The sequence below is a fragment of the Meleagris gallopavo genome, chromosome 1 (assembly GCF_000146605.3).
Source record: "Meleagris gallopavo isolate NT-WF06-2002-E0010 breed Aviagen turkey brand Nicholas breeding stock chromosome 1, Turkey_5.1, whole genome shotgun sequence".
Taxonomy (NCBI): domain Eukaryota; kingdom Metazoa; phylum Chordata; class Aves; order Galliformes; family Phasianidae; genus Meleagris; species Meleagris gallopavo.
Window position 1 is genome coordinate 75,097,741 of NC_015011.2, and position 21,230 is coordinate 75,118,970.

Sequence of the window (21,230 nt, forward strand, 5' to 3'; positions counted from 1 at the left end):
CTACCCCCTCCTGTTCAATCTGTGCTTGGAAATGGCAGGCGCTTCCCTGCTTTAATATCTCTCTGCTGCCCTGGCACTGGGACAGCTTAGTAAATTAACAGGAGGTAAGGTTTCCCTTTCCTTTCTCAGGCAGTATTACTCTTCTCTGCATTTAGAAGAGATGTAAAATGGGACCATTGAAAGAATGGGGGCTGATGACAGAGAGAGACTTTGGAAGAAGGACGATGGAAATAAAAAATGACCAAAGTTAGAGACAAAAAATCTTCCTGCAACTTGAGCAAAATTATTCTACGGCTTATTTCAGAGGCAACTTTGAGAAGTGTCATCATCTGAGAGGGCTACTTCTCTCAGCAGTACTTTGAAGACTATTCCTTACGTGATTACATGATGTCCTTAACATTTAACATAAATAATTTGACTTCAAGTATACACATTGTTGCTAATTTCTGGGCCACACTATCTCACCACATATAAACCATCTTCCTCCCAGTATTTCTACCTCCAAGAATCTTCATTCTCTGACATTACCAGCACTTAGCATCATTTCAACTATTCAAATTCTTTTCTCCATTTTCATTCTAAAATTTACTGCTCAAAACAAGAGGTTGCTGCTCTTTCCACAGACAGCTGCTGCTTCTTTACCTCTGCTATCTGTCAAGTTTTTCATGGAAACTTCTGAATTCTATACAACTAGGCAAAGCAGACAGCAGCTTAGAATAATATCTTGACTTCCCAAGCTGTTTCTCCCGCTAAAAATATGCTTCGTAAAGCTATTTCAAAGGTAAAAACCTTCTTCATTAAGGTTATCCAGTCAAGGACCTTTCCAATGAAGAAAGTGAAGCCATAAACAGAGACACTTTTATCTGAGAGAGAAGGGATAATAGAGATGAAGAAAAGGCCAGAAGTCTCTTCTCACTGAATTGTTTGGCCATTAGGAAACTACACATTTAGCTTTTGGAGAGAGTAAGCCTGGACTTTGTAACTGATAAGGACCACTGGCCACAGCCCACATGTTGGGTGCTTTCTCCTGTGAGGAGCACCAGTATCTTCCCCATACCTGTTCTACATAAGAGTGTATGCATATAATATGGTGTCAAACTTTAAGGTGGACTAGTCAGTGAATAAGAGGCCCCATGTCTAGTCAGGGGTATGTAGAAGGCAGAGGGACTGTCTTGATATTCACGGAGATCATACTCATGGGAGTTTGAACTGCCTCTGAGATAAGTATGAGTGCACCTGTTTGGAAGCAAACCTCAAGCTGGACTAGCCAGCAGGTAGCGGAACCATGGAGCAGTTAGGAAAGCCAGGATTTGGGCTGCAGTACTGGACATACAGGGGAGCTCATGTTGGTATTTGAGGGATCCTTGAATGTCATCGTGAATCTAGAAAGGGCATGCAAGCCCTTGCACTGCTTTACTTCAATCCTCACCAGCCACAAAGACAAAAGGGAACTTCTGTCTCTACTTCACACTTTATGAGGCCTGATAATATTGAAACTAGGTACAGGATGAAAAAAACCCTCTAACTTCATTGTGATGTTAGAAAAAATTCTTCGAGGAAAACTGACAATAGTAGCAATGGTACTCCAAATAACACTGTGTATGATTCAGTACTTGTTCCTAGTGAAAGTTAGCTTCTCCAAGACTAATCCTGTAACTTAATGATTTATAATTTCATTCTTTTCCTTTAAAAGAAGGACATTTTCTGTATGTAAGCTCTGATGACATCATCACTTTGTAATGAAGATGATCTATTACATAACAATATTTTCTTTTGCTTGTATTTCAACTTAGTAATTTAGTGATATGATACAGAGAATTTTTTTTTACCTGCCTTGAGGGTATGAGCCCGTTGCTCTCTGCAACACAGTGTATGTTTGGAATCTGGACCTGGTACGTGTTTTATTTTACAAACTGTTCTACAGATTTTCATGCAAATCTTCTGATGTTTTGAGAAATATGCTTTTTTTAAAAGACTATTCTGAACATCTTAATTTTGAAGAAGAGATCAATAATTACTTTTACAGTCAGACTCTTTGAGTATCTATCATTTTTTATATAATAACAAATGTAAACAAAAACACTTCACAGTTACTACAACTGTATTCCTTTAATTAATTGCTCCACTAGTTAAAATGATTGTTACGTAACTCAGATTTGTAACTACATCTTGTGAATATCCCGTTCACTGTTTTCACTTCTCTTTCAACGAAACAAAAAACATTTTTGACCTTATTCTTTTGGTTTTGAGCCAAAATATGAATGATACGAACTTTCTTGCTAATCCCACTATTAAAGGCATTAATTAAACAGTGTCAGTAGCTTGAATTTACTTATCTAAAACTACAGGCATCTTTTATATTACTAGTAACAGTTTCAGCACAGATAGGTTTTCTACTGAACACTACTACTAGAATTCTACCAGCACTAGGTACTATTGAAAAACCAGTATACTTTTTTTCATGAAAAGAGATGTCACAGCTGAGAGTAAAAGAACAGCTTCTAGTGGATCTGAATATTGGGGTTTATTCTGGCAGTAATGAGAACAGAACTTTTATTTTCTTATTTCACACACTTGCTGGCTTCCACCCTGCATCACATAGGTACATTACCTAGATCTCAACTCCCAGAAGTGATCTCACTGCTGATTTCTAAAGGTGGGCCAGCTGCACAGCTGCGTGTAGTAACCTGTCTTAGACACAACAGGTCAAGGTCTCTCATAATAGTTTCCATGTAGCAATCTGATCCCCCTCATCTTCCTCCGCTTTCATAATCTTTCCTTGTTGTATTTTCATCTCCTTTCTGGGTCCTTCCCCCCACAGGCAGCCCATACTAGTTCCAGCTAGCAAGCAGCAGGATTCTGCCCAAGAGTTCAGAAGTGCCTCAGGGAGGTATTACCTTCAGAAATTATGCAAAATTCTCCTTATAGAAGTTCTATTTCTACACAGATGTATAACCCTCCAAATGGATGATACTGCACAGATTAATCAAACAAGAATTCTTTATTTTGACACCTCCAGGCAGTAAAATACAAGTATATAAAAAGTAAATACCAAAGTGGCAGTGATAATGCAAGTTGATGCAATCCTACTGAAATCTAATCTTTCAGAGCAGTCTACTTCATCAATCTACACATCTGTAAAATATTGCACCATTTCAAAGAGGGAGCACTGGGGTAGGAAGTGTTTGTACTCCAGGGAGGTACAACAACCTCAACAGTGTAAGTAAGGCAACAATTGGCAGGAATGTTTTTTGTTTTATTTATCGCATGCTGTGTGTTAGATAAGTGCAAGATGTATTTTAATGTTGCACCTTTGTCAGCTGGAGAAAACACAGCCTTAATTTTCCTGTGCAGAACAATAGAAAAGCACATACCTAGTTTTCCAGCCTCCCTCCACATCCCTTTGTGCTTCCTATTCAAAATTCTATCCTGGAAGAAAGATAAAAAAAACAAATGCACTTACACATTAAGAGTACTATGCCACCTTATTGCTGTAGAATGAAGAAGACAGGAACTCCAGTGTACAGACTGTAGCCCATACACAATCTTGTACATCAGAATTCAGGCTACCACAGAAGAGAACAATGCCCATCTCCCCGCACCACATCACATGGGAGTAACTGCAACTTGGAAGAGGCAAGTATGAAGAGAATGCACGTGAAATTTCCAAACAAAGTGATGGATTATGCCACAACATTACTGACAGATCAGTCAAAATGACATTTGGCAAACATGGCTGAAGAAAGAAAACTCACCACACATCAGAGTAATAATGTGAAACTCTTCTCTTTTAAATGAAAGAGAAACAGACTGCCAGTGAAAAATAATCCAGGCAGCATGCTTGGTCTTTAAAGAACTGCCTTGAATATTTTCATTAGCAGAAGATATAGGAGCCCTTTCTACAGGGTTGCGGGATTTCAGGTGTTCAGTCATACAGTACAATTTAAAGACTCTTGAGAAGTTGGTGAAGGGTCTGAATACTGTGCCTGTTGTGACACACAGATACTAGAGCAAACAAAATATCAAAAATAATGTTCTGTACAGCTGTTCACTCCTAGACTAAGGGGAGCTAATCCAGAATTTCCTGATTCAAAACTGTTTCAGGTGCATTTAAATGACACTCACTGATCTCTGTGAGAAACACTGAATTTCCATTTGTTTTTCTAATAACGTGGGATGTCTTGCAGTTCTCTTGATAACTTGGCTACAGAAAAAAATGCACAAAAATGGATTTCAAGTGATCAAGATAGATTGTAAATGTTAATTACTTAAAACAATATCCTGTTTTAGAGAGCAGGATTCTCCTTCACTGTGCACAGGATCTGACATACATGAAGAACTGGGCAAGAAAAACTTAAAAAAAAAAAAGCATAAAATAAGTAGCATTTTATGAATCATTTTCCTCTCCGAAAGGCTTATCTCTTCCAAAATTTGTATGGATAGTCTATTTCTCTTTTCACATTCACATTTCTAAGAAATGTCCTTATGCCTCCTTCCAAAGGACATTCTCAGATTTTCCCAGTTATACTGCTGATCTCTTTTCACCAAAATCCATACAGACGAAATAAATCAGATATTAGTATTTTAACCCCTGAACTGAATCAGATTATGATGAGCTGCCACCTTATTTTAGTAAAAGACATTAAGAACTGGACTGGCTAAACATGAAATAGCATTCCTTGCTTGGCATCTGCTGTCATGCCGGTGAGAACAGAAATGTACACATCCATACTCAGTACAGCTTTGGCAGTATCTCTCTTCCAGTGGAGCCAGTAGGGTTATTTTCCTGGCACATAACCAGGAAATAGGTACAGGTCCTGACAGAGTGTACTACAGTATTCTGACATTTCCTTGCAGCGGTGGAATTCTGTGCCTGGGGCATAACCTTCTCGTTGCTTGATTTGTCTATTCACCTAAATGTAAGATTAAAAAAGTAAAATGATTGAAAGTGTTAAGAAGACAAAGTGTCATTGCTTTTCTTACTTAAAAATTATTGTTTATCTTATTAATTAATCACCAGTATACTGCCTTTCTAAACTACAGGAGAGAGAAAGAACTAAGGTGCAGCTCTAGTTACTGTGAGCACACTGCAGTCTTCACTCTCCTCTCATTTCCTTAATTTTCCCCTTATGTGAGTACAAGTGCTTGTACTGCTACGTACTGAGCCAGTTCAGGCCGAATCTATCTGAAAAAATAAACTATATCTATGCTAGAAAAGTGACACTTGGCAAGTTAGATTAATCTCCTAAATTCACAATGTGGCCAACACAAGCACAACAGAAGGAGCCAAAGAAACCTAGCATTTTGTCATGGTTTTATGGTTTTTGGTTATTGGTATTTCACATCATAATATCACGTAGTCCACTTCAAGTTAAAGTGTTAATACTCCAGTTCCAGGTACCCGCCCCAGAAGAGAAGAAGAGCTACATTCCCCAGAAGACTGTTTGCTGTGTTGCTATCATTTCTGCTCAGGGAGAGCAGATATAAGGCCGTAGTAGGTCATCTGACCTCTCTCTTCTTCATCAGGCTCTCCTCCCTGCTGCTCAACCGGACTGTGCATCTCACCTCAGTGTTATGGTGAGGCCTATCCACCTTTTGGACAACTCTCTCTCATTATATTTGTGTTATCTTGCATTCCGATACCATATTTAGTAAATTAGTTTGCTTCTCCTCAGATCATTACCGCTGTTTTTAATTATTTTGGGGTCCCCTATTTCCCTTTTCCAGAGGCGTGGATTTTGCGAAATCCCTCTGCCCGGCAAGTCGTGGAACTGGGCCGAACCAGCCCGTAAACCTTTGACACATTTCTTACTTCTATTAATTTACTGTGGAACTGTACATAATTATCTATCTCTAATTATATCTATTTATCTATCTAAATGAGGAAAGAAGTAATAATTTTGCTAGGAATAGGGCAACAACATTTGCTTAAAGAGTATATTAATCCTAGCAACTTGAAATTGAAGGCTCTTCAGAGACCAGGCAAGTGTATGAAAGGAAAGACATTACAGCTGACCTTCACCAACATGTCAGCCACATGAGTGTCTCGGGACTCCTCTGCAAACACAGTGGTGAGTGCCTCGATATACCAGGATCCACGCTTGGTGTTGCGCATGGCTGCAGTGCCTGAGAAGAAAGAGTATGCACGATAAAGTTCCAGGGGAAGATGGACATACAGAAACTCTTAAGACCCTAAGAATTAGTGCTTAATTCTAGTACCTTTCAAACATGCATATCCACAGATCATATCGGAGCATGTAGGCAGACGCAGCTTGAGATTTTCTTCCTTGTTTGCATCACTCTCCTCACAGCCTGGGGAATCTGACCGTTCTTTGCCATCTCTTTGATCCACCCCCCGGTCTGTCTCATCTGGTGATTAGTGCAGCAATAAATAAGAGAGGGAGAAAAAAAAAATATTATCCTGAATTACTGTTTTCCTTACTTTTGTGCTCCAGTCAGCGATGCCACAACTGTTGTCAAGATGACAGTTTCTGCACAAGCTGTTAGCTTTTTTAGCTTTTTAAAAAACTCATCTGAAAGCTCTTCTGCACAAACTAATACAAATACCAGTGATTGCTGAATGTGCTCAACATAATGTGATGGCTAGTCTACATGCTGACTGAACTATAATTTTAGTTGCTAAGGTCTAACTCCAAGAAAATAGTGACCAAGTACTTCACATTCAAAATTCTGACTATAACACCACTTACTTCAACCAAAATCATTGTACATGCAATGGAAAAAATAATTTCATCCCAAACACTAGAGAGAGAGAGATCTACAGTATATGGAGATCTAGTTTAATACCTGGAGAATATATAACATCCTTTCCAGGATTCAATAGTATGTACCGTGATGATTCTAGATAGCCTCAATTTGTTGTTTAAATGATGAAGATTTTCCATTGTAATCTACACTAATAACAGTGGCAGTAACACTGACAGTCCATCTATGTTGCAATAAAAATAAACCTATTTTACAGGCTTTCTACATAATTTAGCCCTTCTGTTATTCTACTATATGATAAAAATCTACTATTCTACTTCCTAACAGCATGGATGAGATTCTGGTTTTAGGAAGCCCAAGTATTCACTTCAGTGGCCTTCCTTTTATGATGGCAGTAGGTCTCTGTTGCTATGTTGTGCCTAAGAAATGTACTTGCATTTCTAATCCTTTAACAGGCAGCAGAATTGGTTACATGTTGTAACTATGTACAGGAGATGGACAGTTCATAAGGCAACAAGATGGGTTCTTCTCCTCAGAAATGAAAGCAACAGTGGGAGGAATGTGATTGTCTAACAGGTTACATGTATCCTATGATTCCATGCTATAGTTCAAAATTTAATGAGTACTCCCATTATGCTCCTTCTTCCTCTCTTAAAGGTAGGAATGGATTGTTTTTACATTTTTAACCACTCTTTTTCCCCTCTTCCTTTTATTACACTTCTCCAAACCCTTTTAGTTCTCTGTCATGTTAAAACTTTAGACTACTGTTCACAGTGTATGTTACTTCAGAGAAGATGCACGTAATTCTATAGTCAAGGTATATTATTCACACTATATCACATATCAAGTCAAAGCTTTTTTAATTAAAGATTCAGAATTAGATGTCTTCCTCATGCATTTGTCTTCAATCACCATCCCTGTCAACAATGTAACTAAAAATGTAAAGCATTAACCCTGTCAAGATATTACTTTGCATATTTTAGCTCTAATTTGTATCATCAATAACTGCCATCCAAGTCGTTAGAATTTCCCTGAAGCTCCTAGACCTTCTTTTCTCAATCAATTTTAGTAACTGCTAACTGCACATTTGTCAGTATTTATAGCAGTTCTTCTCTTTGCTGAATCAACTCCTATCTTAAATACGGATGCTAAATGGCTTTTAAAGCCCCATTTTATGTCATGGTGAAATCTGACAAACTGTCTTTTCCCACTGCTTTCTGTCACCATTGGCTTTTGATCTTTGACTTTAAGTGGACTACTTCAATTCTTTAGCAGACCCATGCCAAAGGTCCTTTGGAAATGAAGTAGACCACATAAATTCTACACATCTAAAGATTTTAAAAATTTAAAACGTGTCAATTATAGAGAAAAGACAAGGCTTATTACGTAAACTTAGTGAAAAAGAGTAACCTATGCACTTCTCACTTAACTTTGGCTGGCTCCAGCTAACTTGCATGGTTACACAGAGAGACTGACTGCTAACCTAAAGTTGTCTACACCACTTATACAGCCTTTTAAATATATATATATTTAAAAAGTAGTATTGGCTAACCTTTGAACACCAGTATGAAAAGGTACACATTTTTACTGACTGCTCAGTTGATTCATAATTTGCATTCCATTCTAACTACTAATTAAGCTTTACAAGCCAGATTAAAAAGGCATATTTAGTGAAAGGAAGATTTTTTTTTCCCTTTAAATTGTTCAAGTCTCAATCCTTTGCCTATTGTAATATCCCACTTCTATAGCATCCTGCATAGCAAGTTTCTCACTCTTTCCCTCCTGAAACCCTCATGGAAAGAAAAGGACAAACATGGATGTAAACTTGAACAGATACATTATGGTAACATTACAGTAAGATAAACCTTATTACCTAACTAGGTCAGAGTCAATTCTGACTTATTAAACTCATATTCATGCTGTTACTAGTCTGCACGTTTGTATTTGTTGAAGAATATTTAAGGATTCAATAACATAAGGAATATAATCACATCAAATTCATACTGCTAAAAATGCATATTACAGTATTCCCAAATGCTTAAAGGATCAAATATTTGTGACACCCACAATGCTTTACATAGACTTTACATTTTTTGCTGCGTTAGGATTAAACATGAGTAGGTAACAGGTGAATGAAACATGCTCTTGGTTACAGGTCAAACTATAAACCAGCTAAAAATTGGGAAAAAAAGAGGAAACAAATGCAAGGAACAAAAGAAAAATAGGGGAAAAAGGATACATGCTAGAAAACAGAACTTCTCTATCACAAAAGAAAAAACCAAAAGCTATCCAAGACAAAACTTCTCTTTGGAGTACTCCTAGTTTCACAGTTATTTGTGAAAGTCCATATGAAGGAAGAAATTTGGTCATTTGCATATCTGAAGGGTAGATTGTTATAGATATGTTTAGTTACAACAGGAGGAAAAGCGAACAGCAGAATTAAGAAGAAAATGATAGGAACATATAGATTGGAAAAATAACAATTTATGAGAATTAAATGAGTTTGATAGTTGCATGTGAAAAAGGTTGAAAATAGGAGACTGATTAAAGAAAAAGAAAACAAAGAACAAATAGCAGTCTACTCTGATAGCTCATGAGGCACCACAAGAAACAATATATCCAAGATCAAGGGAGAGACACGGACTCATGCAAGACTCGAATGCTAGTGTACCGCTTCATGCTGTGCTTTAATTCGATGCACCATAAGCCCCTTTCCCCCTATTGCAGGTATAACAAGAGGAAGTCTTAATATATGAGTTATGTAACTCATCTATTAAATAACTCATATATAGTAATTCATATATAATATATATGAATATATAGAGCTTTACGTCTCTGAGGTGCTCTGTGGTCTGCAAGTCAATGCACACACCTCATGCAGAACAGAAGACACTTACAGAGCAACAGATGCAGTGGCAGCAGCAGGGCAGAGGGAGGTGAATATGGATCCCACTTACACCTGAGAGAAGCAAAGAGGAGAGTTGACAGCAAGTTGAATGTGAGGGCGTGTACGTGTGTAAAATGAGCCTTAATGGGATGACAAATCACAGCTTCTAGTATTTAGGCACTCACCTCCCCGACAGGCCTGAATAAAGAACATTTTGGGCTTATTCTGGAGATTGGGGCAGTTTGCATTATCAAAGAGCCTGAAAGCCTCCTGCAACTGAGAGAAGAAAAAAAATAATCCAAATATTCTTTACAGCAACCTTTGTTAGCCAATCCCAGACTCACTTTGCTTCCTCATATTTTGGTTATTACCTCACTACTCTTTTATCTCCAAACTCACTGCATCACAAACATCCTCCCACCTCCCCACTCTGGGCTCCTGTTAGTTTGAGTTCACGTGCTCTACCTGGTACGTGCATGTAAAGAGAAAAAGGAGTAACAACTTATCATCTAACAAATATTTATGTCATTCCTTATCTTACAGACTTCTCATAGCTATTGCTACCATTTTCTTTACACAAGCTCTTATTTTTGCTTTTTATTTAAAAAGAGTAAAATCCTCAGTCTCCCCATCCCCTTCTGTTTTTTTTCCCTCTTTCCATTTTCACTTTCCAAGATGTAACTACAACACATCAGGACAGAGTAAATATACCTGTAGGAGTTTGCCATCAGTGCCATAAACCCCACCCTCTACACCGTGGGAAAGTAAAGCTACAATACAGGAATCCACATCCTGATGGTCTGGCAGCTTAGAAAATCTCTCCAATGCACTCTCCATTTCCTGTAAGAAAGAAGAATTATTTCATGCTTCCCAGAATTACGTGGGGAAAATGGGTTAATGTCCAGGGAAAAATATTGAATGGCTTAGATTTTCCTAAGCTATGGCTCTCCTATTACAGAATAAACCCTACATACATACGCAGGACAAAAGATTTCTGTTCCATAATATAGAAAAAAATATTCTTTTACGTATCATTCAGTCTTAAGTATAACACTGTTTAGCAGGAATCACTTGGACTTAGCTGCACTGATACCTACTGTTCACAGAAGAAGGAGGACTGATGAGGGATGTAGAGATCAGGAGCTGTCTAGGGCAGAGCAACCATGAAATGGCAGAGTTCTCTATTCTTGGTGAAGTCAAGAGGGGAGCCAGCAAACTGCTACCTTGGAATTCTTGAAGGTGGACTTTGAACTAGTCAGGACACTGTTAGGGAGGGTCTTTTGGGATTCAGTCCTGAAGGATAAAAGGGCCCAGGAAGGCTGGACACCCCTCAAAAAAGAAGTCTTAAAGGTGCAGGAGCAGGCTGTCCTCCATGCCCTAAGATGAGCTGGTGGGGAAGACCAGTGTGGATGAACAGGGAACTTCTTTTGAGGCTCCAGGAGAAAGAGTCTACCTCTTTTGGAATAAGAGATAGACATCTTAGGGAATAGTACAAAGAAGCTGTTACGATATGTAGGGAGAAAATCAGAAATGCAAAACCTCAGCTTGAATTCAACCTGGCTGCTGTAGTAAAAGAGAACAAAAACCTTTTTCTTACAAACAGATTAACAGTAAGATGAGGGCTAAGGACAATCTCCATCCTTTACTGGATGCGGCAGCGAACATGACCACTCGGAATAAGGAAAAGGTTGAGGTTCTCAGTGCCTTCTTTACATCTGTCTTTAAAAGTCAGACTGATTAGTTTTGGAGAACTTTACTCCCTGACTAGGAAGTCTGAGATGGGAAGAAGTATTAAACCCCTCAATTCAGGTGGAAACATTTAAAGAGCTGCTACTCTACCTGGACTGTCACAAGTCCATGGGGCCAGATGGGATTCACCCAAAGGGGAAAGGAGCTGGTGGTTGAGATTGCCATGCCGCTTTCCATCATATATCTGCACTCCTGGTCAACCAGAAAGGTCCCAGAGGACTGGAATCTTGCCAATGTTACTCCCCTCTACAAGAAGAGTCATAAGGAGGATCCAGGAAACTACAGACCTGTCAACCTGACGTTGGTGCCAGGGAAGGTTACAGAAGAGATCACATAGCATTTGCAGGACTGTTTGACAATCAGGTCCAACCAGCATGGTTTCACAAAAGGCAGGTCCTGCTTGACCAACCTGATCTCCTTCTACAATCTTGCGACTTGCCTGGTGGGTGAGGGAAAGGCTATTGACATCATCTACTTAGATTTCAGCAAAGCTTTTGATGCTGTCTCCCACAGTTTTGTCCTGGAGAAGCTGATAACCCATGGCTTGGACAGGTGCGCTCTTTGCTGGGAGAAGAACTGACTGGATGGCCAGGCCAGGTGGTGAATGGAGCTAAATCTAGTTGGTGACTGGTTGGTCACGAGTGGTGCTCCTCAGAGATTAGTACTGGAGTCTGTCCTGCTAATGTCTTTATTGATGACCTAGATGAGGGGACTGAGTGCACCCTCAGTAAGGCTGCAGATGACACTAATTAAGAGGAAGTGTTGATCTGACTGGGGATAGGAAGGTCCTACAGAGTGATCTGGACAGGCTGGATACCTGGACTGAGGCCATTGGGATGAACTTCAACAAGACCAAGTGCCAGATCCTGCACTTTGGCCATAATAACCCCAAGTAATGCTACAGGCTTGAGGCAGAATGGCTGGAAGACTGTGTGGGAGAAATGGGCCTGGGGGTGTTGGTCAGTGCTCAGCTAATCACGAGCCAGCAGGTTAGCATGAGCCAGATAGCTAAGAAAGCCCATGGCATCCTAGCTTTTATCAGAAATAGTGCTGCCAGCAGGAGCAGGGAAGTGATCATTCCCTGGTACGCAGCTCTGGTGTGGTTGCTCCTTAAGTACTGTGCTCAGTTTTGGGCCCCTTTCTACAAGAAAGACACTGAGGCCCAGGTGCATGTCCAGAAAAGGGCAATGAAGCTGGTGAGGGGTCAGGAGGACAAGTCTTCTGATGAGTGGCTGAGGAAACTGGGACAGTTTACTCTGAAAGACACTTGGGGAAGATCTTACAGCTCTCTACCTGAAAGGAGGTTGTGGTGAAGTGAGGATTGGCATATTCTCCTCTGAAACTAGCAATAGGACAAAAGGCAATGGACTCAAGATGTGCCAGGGATGTTCAGGTTGGATATTAGGAAAAATTTCTTCTTGAAAGAGCAGTCAGGCACTGGAATGGGCTGTCCAGGGAGCTGGTGGAGTCACCACACCTGGAGATGTTTAGATATTGTACTAAGGAACATGGTTTAGTGGAGAAATATTGGTGGTAGGTGGACAGTTGGACTTGATGATCTTGGAGGTCTCTTCCAACCTTGGTGATTATATGATTCTGTGACTTCTTCCATATTGGTTAATGGTGGGGGACACAGCAAATATTGGAGTTGGTACATACGGATTTAACAAAGGAGACAGCAACTGTTGCTTTACAGAGGTTTTATACTAACACTGGAGTCTAGCTGAGATATTGAAGCACTTTAACAGATGCTTACACTGGTCAGCATCACAGCTACAAACTCAGCCATACTGGTTCTAAAGTAGTAGTAATAGGATCTCCCTTACCTCTGCACTTTGATCATGAAAGACAGTCACTTGATATCCAAGATGCTTGAAAAGCAGCTCTAGGGAAGCACAGTCCACATCTCCACCTGAACGATATTCCAAGTCCTTTTCACTGCTGAAATGGATATTGCTGAGAATAAGTGCTAAGCCTCGGGGCTCTGATATCAGTTTGTATGCCTGAGAAGAAGATTTAAAATTGGTATATTTAGACTATGCAAGAAGATAATAGAGTCTGTGTATAACACCAATCCCCATATACCAACTTAATTACTAATGATATGTAGGATTTCTAGTTTGAGGAGGCACAAAAACAATAGAGGTAAAAGAAATATTGGTTTGTTGTTGTTGTTGTTGTTTTGTTTTTTTTAATATAGCAAATATTGCAAAAGGTCTCAAAGGCAACTGTTTCTGCAAGCTTCCACAGCTAATGATCCTACAACAATATTAATAAGATGTTGTAATAGCTTGCCTTATTTCCTGTTTTATAAGGAAAATAGATTGAACATTTCTAACTGTGAGTTAGCTCTTGCTAATGCTTTTCACCTTCCACACATACCCCTGCAGGGCCAAACAAGTTTTGGTCATACTCACCAAAGGCCCTAGGAAAACATTAAGCAAAATTTAGCTTACATTTCCTAATTGTGGTTGGGAGCAAGAAGAGATGTAAAACAGCCTGTGAGTGAGGGCAACTGTAGCAGCAGGCAGCAATAAATCATGGATCTTCAAAGTAGCACGGATGACAAGAAAAGTTAATAGGGAAAAAAACTAATTTAAGAAGGGTGTCTTCAAAACCACCTTGCCCCTTCCACTCTACCAACAACAAACTAATAATAAATTGGTAATAACATCCCTGCAAATTGGAAGTGAAATTTAATACTGAAGAAGCATATCAAATACAGTGTAACCAGACACAGATATAAAAAGAAATTAAGCCAGACTCATGCTGATGTTGGCAAATTAGGTCTCCCCAACAGTTACAAAAAAAGAAAAAAAAAAAAAAGCCATGAAAAATGTTTTATTGAACAGAGAGCCTGTTACAGAAGAGTTAAGTGTTAAGAGTTAAGTTGTAGTGTAATCCTACTAATGTGTCTGCACTATCACAAAAAATTATTTCTTTTTCTTAAGCCTACACCACCACAACCTATGCTTTACAAATGGAACAAACAGAAAAATAATTATGACTATCTATATAACTTCTGAAGATAAATAAAAGGATTAGAAATTCAGGTTCTTCTGCTCACTACTGCACAGAATCCTGATCTTATTTCTGCACCTAAGGAGACTTTTCCTGATACAGTAGAAAATTAAAAGAGCCACAATTGTGACTGTGAGCTGAAAAATAGTTCTAATATTGTACAGTTACTTGCAGTCACACATAAACACACCATAACACTAACATGTACCCATAATGAAGTATGTGTTTTTACTCAGTTTTAAGTAGTGTGTATCAGCTGATATATCTAAATATTTCACCTTTGAAGGAGATTTTCTCTATCAACAACTTACTAAGTGCTGGTGGTCATGATAGAATTCAGGAGTGCAGTGCTTCACTGGAGGAATCGAAGGGCCATCTCCACTGTCCAAAGAACGTTCCACTAGTTTTGTGCAAAAGAAAAATATAAATAATAACAAAAATTCTAGCTACAAACCCTCTGTATTTGCAAATTCAGAAATAATGTGGTCTAAGGCATATTCATGTCTTATACAACTTGTATGTCTGAACATTTTGCTTGATCAAAGACATTACACATACCGTAAAAAACAAATATAAAAAATACACTTTTCCAATATACTTCTAATTGGCAACACATTTTATATTCTGTCTTTTTTGTAGATTAACCTAAGGCCTAGCAAATTTAGTTTTACTGAGTATAAGAACAGAATTTATATTGAAAATTAAAGCAGTGCTTTTCTGTCTTTTTGCACAGTATCTCATCCATTCTCCAGTTAAGCTGATGAACTATTACTAGAAGCATTCAAATAGAGTAGTGCTTTTCCTTTCATAAAAGATTTCCATTCTTGCTGGATACAATTGGAGATCTCATTTTATGCTCAACTGGTGCATTAGTGATGAAACTGGATAGTTTTCCTTCCGTAAAGTGCAATGCTCTTTTTGTGTTGTTTATCTGTCTCTGAACAACTCGGTCAGCAGCAGACAAGGGGAATGAGAATCAATTAATTAACATTAAGAGATGCTCAATCCCTTGTCCTGAAAAAAGAGAGTTAATAGTTCAGTTAAAAAGTTCATGGTCTCTTTTGAAATACTTTTTAGCATTTTGAGCATTTCTCCCAACTGGAGAAACACATGCTATCTAAAAAACCTATAACCTTCATACCTAAAACAACAGCCAACAAAACAACAACCAAAAACGATTTCAAACCTATACATTTGATCTTTAATATCAGACAGAGCTCCTAGTAGTAAGCAGCACAACACCAAAGTTGTGGTTAAGGTAAATTAGTACTGTCCAGGTGTTACCAGAGGTAACATGAAATCTAACAAGGAGATTCATTCCAAAAACCAGCTCCCTAACCTAAATCACAAATGCCTGCTGAGGTAAAGTTGATTTGCTGAATTCAATGGAATACAGTTATCCATTTCAGCTGACATTACATAGATAACGTCTCGTACTTGAAATCATTTGTTAAGAAAAAAGTTGGAATACTGCCAATTATTAGTATCCTTCCACAGTTCTAGTTCACTTGCATTCTATTGTACGCCTTAAACAAAAAAGAAATTCTTTGAATATCTAAAATTTTACAGCTGACCCATTCTATTTAAGCAATGAAATCTCCTACATGAATAAATGAAGCTAACTAATCAGGTTTTCTCTTCCACTATGCTACTTAAATGTCATTTTCCAGACTAATTTTGCCTCTTATATCTTATCATAATACAGTCAGTTCATTCCCATGTTTGTATTCTTAGGATGAGCTAAGTGGTGTCAAGATTATTTCTGAAATTGAGATAACAGAGCATTAGGAAATTAGAGGCAACCAACCAGACAGTTGATAATCAAGTTTTCATGATGTATTGTGTGACTCACCAATCAAGCGTGGTCTCTTTGAATTACATGATTCACTCAGAGGAAGTGGAAGATCTGATCCATAACGCTGTTCAAGCTACAAGACATGCAATAAATCCTTAAAAAATTGGCAAAAGATACCTATTTTTTTTTTCTCTATAGAATAAGGCTGTAGGTATCACAGACAATGACACAGATATTTACATACAATACATGACGTACTGTAATACTTAGATCACTCCAAAAGTAACGCCTCCTATTTGTTTCCATGGAAACGACAAAAGATACAAAGAGCACAAAAACACTTCTTGATACATTCTCAGCTACAAAATACTACTTTTCAACACAGCCACCACCACTACCTATGCTCTTTCACCAATGATGAAGAAGAGCCTGCATGCTGTGATTCTAAAATTCTGCACCATTGGAGCTGAGCCACTGTTTTACAGTGCTATGATTATGTTGTTGCTTGAAATGCACCACCCATCGTCTCATTGTGCTCACATCTATTGTTTTGTCTCCAAAAACATTCAGCAAGTGCTGACAAATGTCAGTGGCTGCCATTTTTTCCACACTGAGGAATTCAGTTCTTCAATGCTTCATACGCCATTTTGTCAGACTGCCACTCTGCTTCCATCTGTTGCAAAGCAAAAAAATGTAATGGAATATTGGTGGGAAAGTTCGGCCTCCACTGCCATACCATCATCAGCCTCTGTCATTGTGGAACATCATAATGAAATAAGAGGCATTATTTTTGCAGCAACCCTTGTATATTTTTTATATATTATATACAATTTAACATAAGACACAATATAATCCAAATAAAATCCAATATATAATCCAAATAAAAGAGTTCATGATATGATAACAGCAATTCCTGCTAATGACAGTTTCCTTCCTTCATTTACTCATCCCTACCTTCACTCAAATCCCATGCTGGGACATCCTAGGATGAGGTATCACATCCTCCTAATTTTAGACAAGACTTGTTTCATTCAATAACTCCTCTTTCTGGTTGTTTTCAAGACTTCATTTTTTTTTAGTATAATAATTTCTACATTTTAATAAGGTAATATCTCTGCTCAAAAATATCATTCTAGTCTTTATTCCTTAGTATAAAATGTTTACTAGACTTCCATCTTTTACAGTGCACTGAGAATACTGAATTTTTATTAAATTCTTCCTTCTATCTAATGTTAACAACTGCAGATACTAAGTAGCTTTCTACTCAAAGAACACTAAATTAAAAGATTTTAGAAAAAATACATATTTTTGCAGCTTTTACATTCTTGATGATACATCAGAGTGTGTCAGATGTAGGAATGCCCACAAACATCACGGAATTCAACAAGAAGTGCAAAATACTGCATGTGGGGAGGAATAATCACATTTGGTGGGAGCTGACTGTCTGGAAAGCAGCTTTGAAGAAAATGTCTTAGGGACCCTGGTAGATACCAAGTTGAACATGTGCCTGCAATGTGCCTTTTGTGGCAAAGAAAGTTAATGGTATCCCAGGCTGCATTATGAGCCTTGCCAGCAGATTAGATCAAATGAGGTGAATCTTCCCTTCTACTTAGGTCCAGTGAGGCCACACCTGAAGTACGGTATCCAGTTCAGGGCTTCCCAGTAAAAGAAAGTGACGTACTGGAAAGAGCCTAAAAAAGAGCTTCAAATATGACTAAGGTAGTTGAGCACCTCTCATATGAGGAAATGCTGAGAAAACTGGGACTGCTTAGCTTGGAATACAGAAGTCTTGGGGACCTTACCAGTGAGCACAAACACTGAAGGGAGACATTCCTTTCAGTGATGCCCAGTGTCATGGTTTTATGATTTTTGTCAGTGGTATTCCACATCATAACATCATGTAGAGCACTGGGAGTTGAAGAGTTAATGCTCCAGTTCCTTTCTGGGTACCTGGTTCTCAGAAAAGAAGAACTACATGCCCCAGAGGACTTTGTGATTCTGTTTTCCATTCAGAGGGAAAAACTGCTTCCAAGTCACGAGACTACTCTCCCTTTCACTGCTTGTCTCAGCAATGCATGCTTCCTAGCCATCTCACCATCAGCTTTAGAGTAGGGTCTTTGGTTTTGGACACCCTCTCTCTCATTTACTTGGTTTATTAGCTTCAATCCCAATTAACTTGTATTTCCACTATTATGATTAGTAAATCAACTTCCCTCCTAAGATCGTTGACCCCCATCTCCCTTTTTTGGCTGTGGGCCTGCAGTCCTCCTGTTTCGGCCACAGATAGATCTAGAGATAACTCAGTAACACTCAGGCATGAGAAGAGGTAATGCACTCAAACAAGAACATAAGAGATTTTGTCTGAACACCTGGACACAATTGTGTGGGTAACTGAGTGCTGACAGAGGTTGCCCACAGAGGCTGTAGAGTCCCCATCCTTAGAAATAATAAAAAAAAGAGCCTGGACATGGTCCTGGGAAACCTGTTCAAAATGGCCCTGCTTGAGAAAGGGGTTGGACCAGATTACTTCCAGAGGTCCCTGCCAACCTTAACCATTCCCCACTTCTCTGTAAAAATTCTCTTCATCCCAAATTCATTTTGTTCTTTTACCCTAAGGCTACTGCAGGGCAGTATCAACTTGCAACTAAATGCCATCCTTTCCTTTCTAATAATTTTTTTTCTAAGCATATGAAAAACATGTATCTGTGTCCAAACCCAATCCTAATGCAGTCCATGTTTTATTTTTTAAAAATGTTGTACCCTTGCAATTCCATGTCTCAAGCTGGATTCTGTCTTCAAGATTGTTTCTGCCAGGTGCTGCTGTTTGGTTTCTTGTAGAGCTTCACAGAAGGCTGAAAAGGCATTAGGGCCTCTCTTGGGCAACAAATTCAGGAATTCCACATTTTGGCTGAAGCTTCCGGACTTGGCCTAGATAAAAAGAAGAAACAAAATTCACACTCTAGGTATTACCCCAATGCAATTTATTTTCAGTTAAGCTTCAGAACAACTCAATCTTTTTCCTTCATGTAAATGTTCCATTACCATATTTAGCTGTGTTAGATCACATTTAAATGGCTTTTTCTAGTTGATTTCACTGCCACCCTTCTGTTCCTACCAGCTCAAGGGAGAGAGTATATGACAACACAGCAAGCCAACAATTCACACATTACCATAGACAGTAGTACACCCTCTTCTCTCTAATCTCCTACTTCCAGTTACTATCTGAATAGTACCTATTTACCCTCACCAAACACAAAGTCCAGAATCCATTTCCACTAGTGCTCAATGTAAGCGTCTCATGTACTAATACACAAAGCCCTTGGAAAGTGTCATGGAAAACACTCATTTCCTGTAGTGAATTCCAAAAAGATACCATGTATGTATAATGTGTTTCATTTATGCCAATGAAGCCTAGCAATATATTAGAAAAGGAAACAACTAAAAATCAAATTTTTGTTTCCGTAAAACAGTCATAGGACATTTGCAAACAAACTGTCTAACTTGTAAAAGCCCTCCCTGTTAAGAAAACTGAAACATCACATACTAAAATATTAGTTACTGAAAATAGGTTTTACAAGTCCCATGGAATTCATTTTACTTTCTTTGAATTGCCACTTCAATCCAAGATTTCTCCTATGAAATGGTTGGTGAGTTACATAGAACAAAGTACTAACACTACGTTAGCAATCACAAGGGAAAAAAAGCCTTAAGTTGCACATGTATATAGTCTGCTACAGAAGATTTTCACACCATCATGTTTCCATTTATAAAATTAATCCTGTTTGTTCTTAAAAGTACTTCGGCTTTTGTCTCATCACACTGTTTGGAATGAGAATGCAAATCTTTTTGATCCAATGCTTACGAACCTATTCTGAAATTTCAAGCTATGTTCATTCATGATTGGCTAATAGCATTTAGTTTTCTATCAACAATGTCCCTTGGCTTCAAATTCCTGCCATTTTTCTTATTTAATAAAATTCTTACTAAAATCTAGATTTGCTGAAGTAAAAATGTCAATCTCTTTTAGCCTCCTCTTATAAATGTCTTATTCCTTTTGAGGATGCAAGCGCCCTTTCCTGATCTCACAGAAACTACACCTTTCTGAATACTATTTTAATAGAAATGCATGCACTAATCCCTCCTGTGCCTTTCAGGTATGAAAATACTTGTCCCTCTACCCTAGTAACAGTTCTCTATCAATCTGCAGAAGATAACCAGTTGCATTCATGTATGTTTTGAAGAAGGCCCAATGAATTTTATTTTACCTAATAAGGTAAATTGACTGCTGATATTCTAAAGTGCCTATTGTTTTTTTTTCCTTTCTAGCAGATCTGCAGAAGTTTAGGCCAAGCTCAAGATGATTAATTTTCTTCATCTTATGCCTTCATAGTTTATGATTTTGAGGCATATATCATAAATAAGAACACAGGCTAACCTCAAGAATTGGATATTAAGTTATATTGAAAAGTTAAGAACATTTCATAACATTTGTGTTCTGCAGTTTGTATGTACAATAGTCAGCTTTCAGTTGACTTCTTCCTGAACCCCTCCTTAAACTCCCAAAGTGCTGTACCCCCAGAGGTAACTTCCACTGCTGTTATTTACGTTATGCTAAATAATGTTCAGCAAACATTCAGAAGTAAAGTTTTCATATAATAGACACCTTCCATTTTATTTTCTAATATATCCTAAATTCATTTTTGCATCTTCAGTCGAACTTGATAATCTATATAACATGAAGGTTTGCATGATAAACTCTGATTTCAATTCTTCTATCAAAATCCCAATGTATGGGTCTTATTAGTGAATCAGAATATATATGCAGAATACCTTATACCTTTGACAAACATCCTAATCAAAGTGATATCTTCACTACTGTGTACTAATCAACCCAAAGCCTTTAAGTATCTCTAACTGCAACGTTCAAACTGCAGCTGTGGGCTGCACGCGGGCTGGACCAGCTGATTCTGCAGGAGCTACCTGCCCTGTGCCATTACGGCAGTGGCTCTTCCCTGCCAAGCAGCCCAGCCCCAGGCGCACATCCATTGCCCA

General features: G+C 38.4%; 1 protein-coding gene across 1 annotated transcript in view; it reads right to left on the reverse strand.

Moving 5' to 3' along the window:
* Window positions 1-2,982: 2,982 nt before the first annotated feature.
* The window catches only part of CASP2 (caspase 2), a 28,403-nt gene continuing 10,155 nt past the window's right edge, over window positions 2,983-21,230 (reverse strand). The window contains exons 2-10 of the mRNA XM_010717619.3: window positions 18,939-19,106; window positions 16,236-16,311; window positions 14,695-14,783; window positions 13,189-13,365; window positions 10,325-10,453; window positions 9,799-9,889; window positions 6,220-6,369; window positions 6,017-6,126; window positions 2,983-4,913 (exon numbers count right to left, since the gene is read on the reverse strand). Coding sequence (XP_010715921.1) covers window positions 4,779-4,913; window positions 6,017-6,126; window positions 6,220-6,369; window positions 9,799-9,889; window positions 10,325-10,453; window positions 13,189-13,365; window positions 14,695-14,783; window positions 16,236-16,311; window positions 18,939-19,106 — 1,125 coding nt within the window. The 3' untranslated portion in view covers window positions 2,983-4,778. The remainder of the gene's footprint in view (window positions 4,914-6,016; window positions 6,127-6,219; window positions 6,370-9,798; window positions 9,890-10,324; window positions 10,454-13,188; window positions 13,366-14,694; window positions 14,784-16,235; window positions 16,312-18,938; window positions 19,107-21,230) is intronic.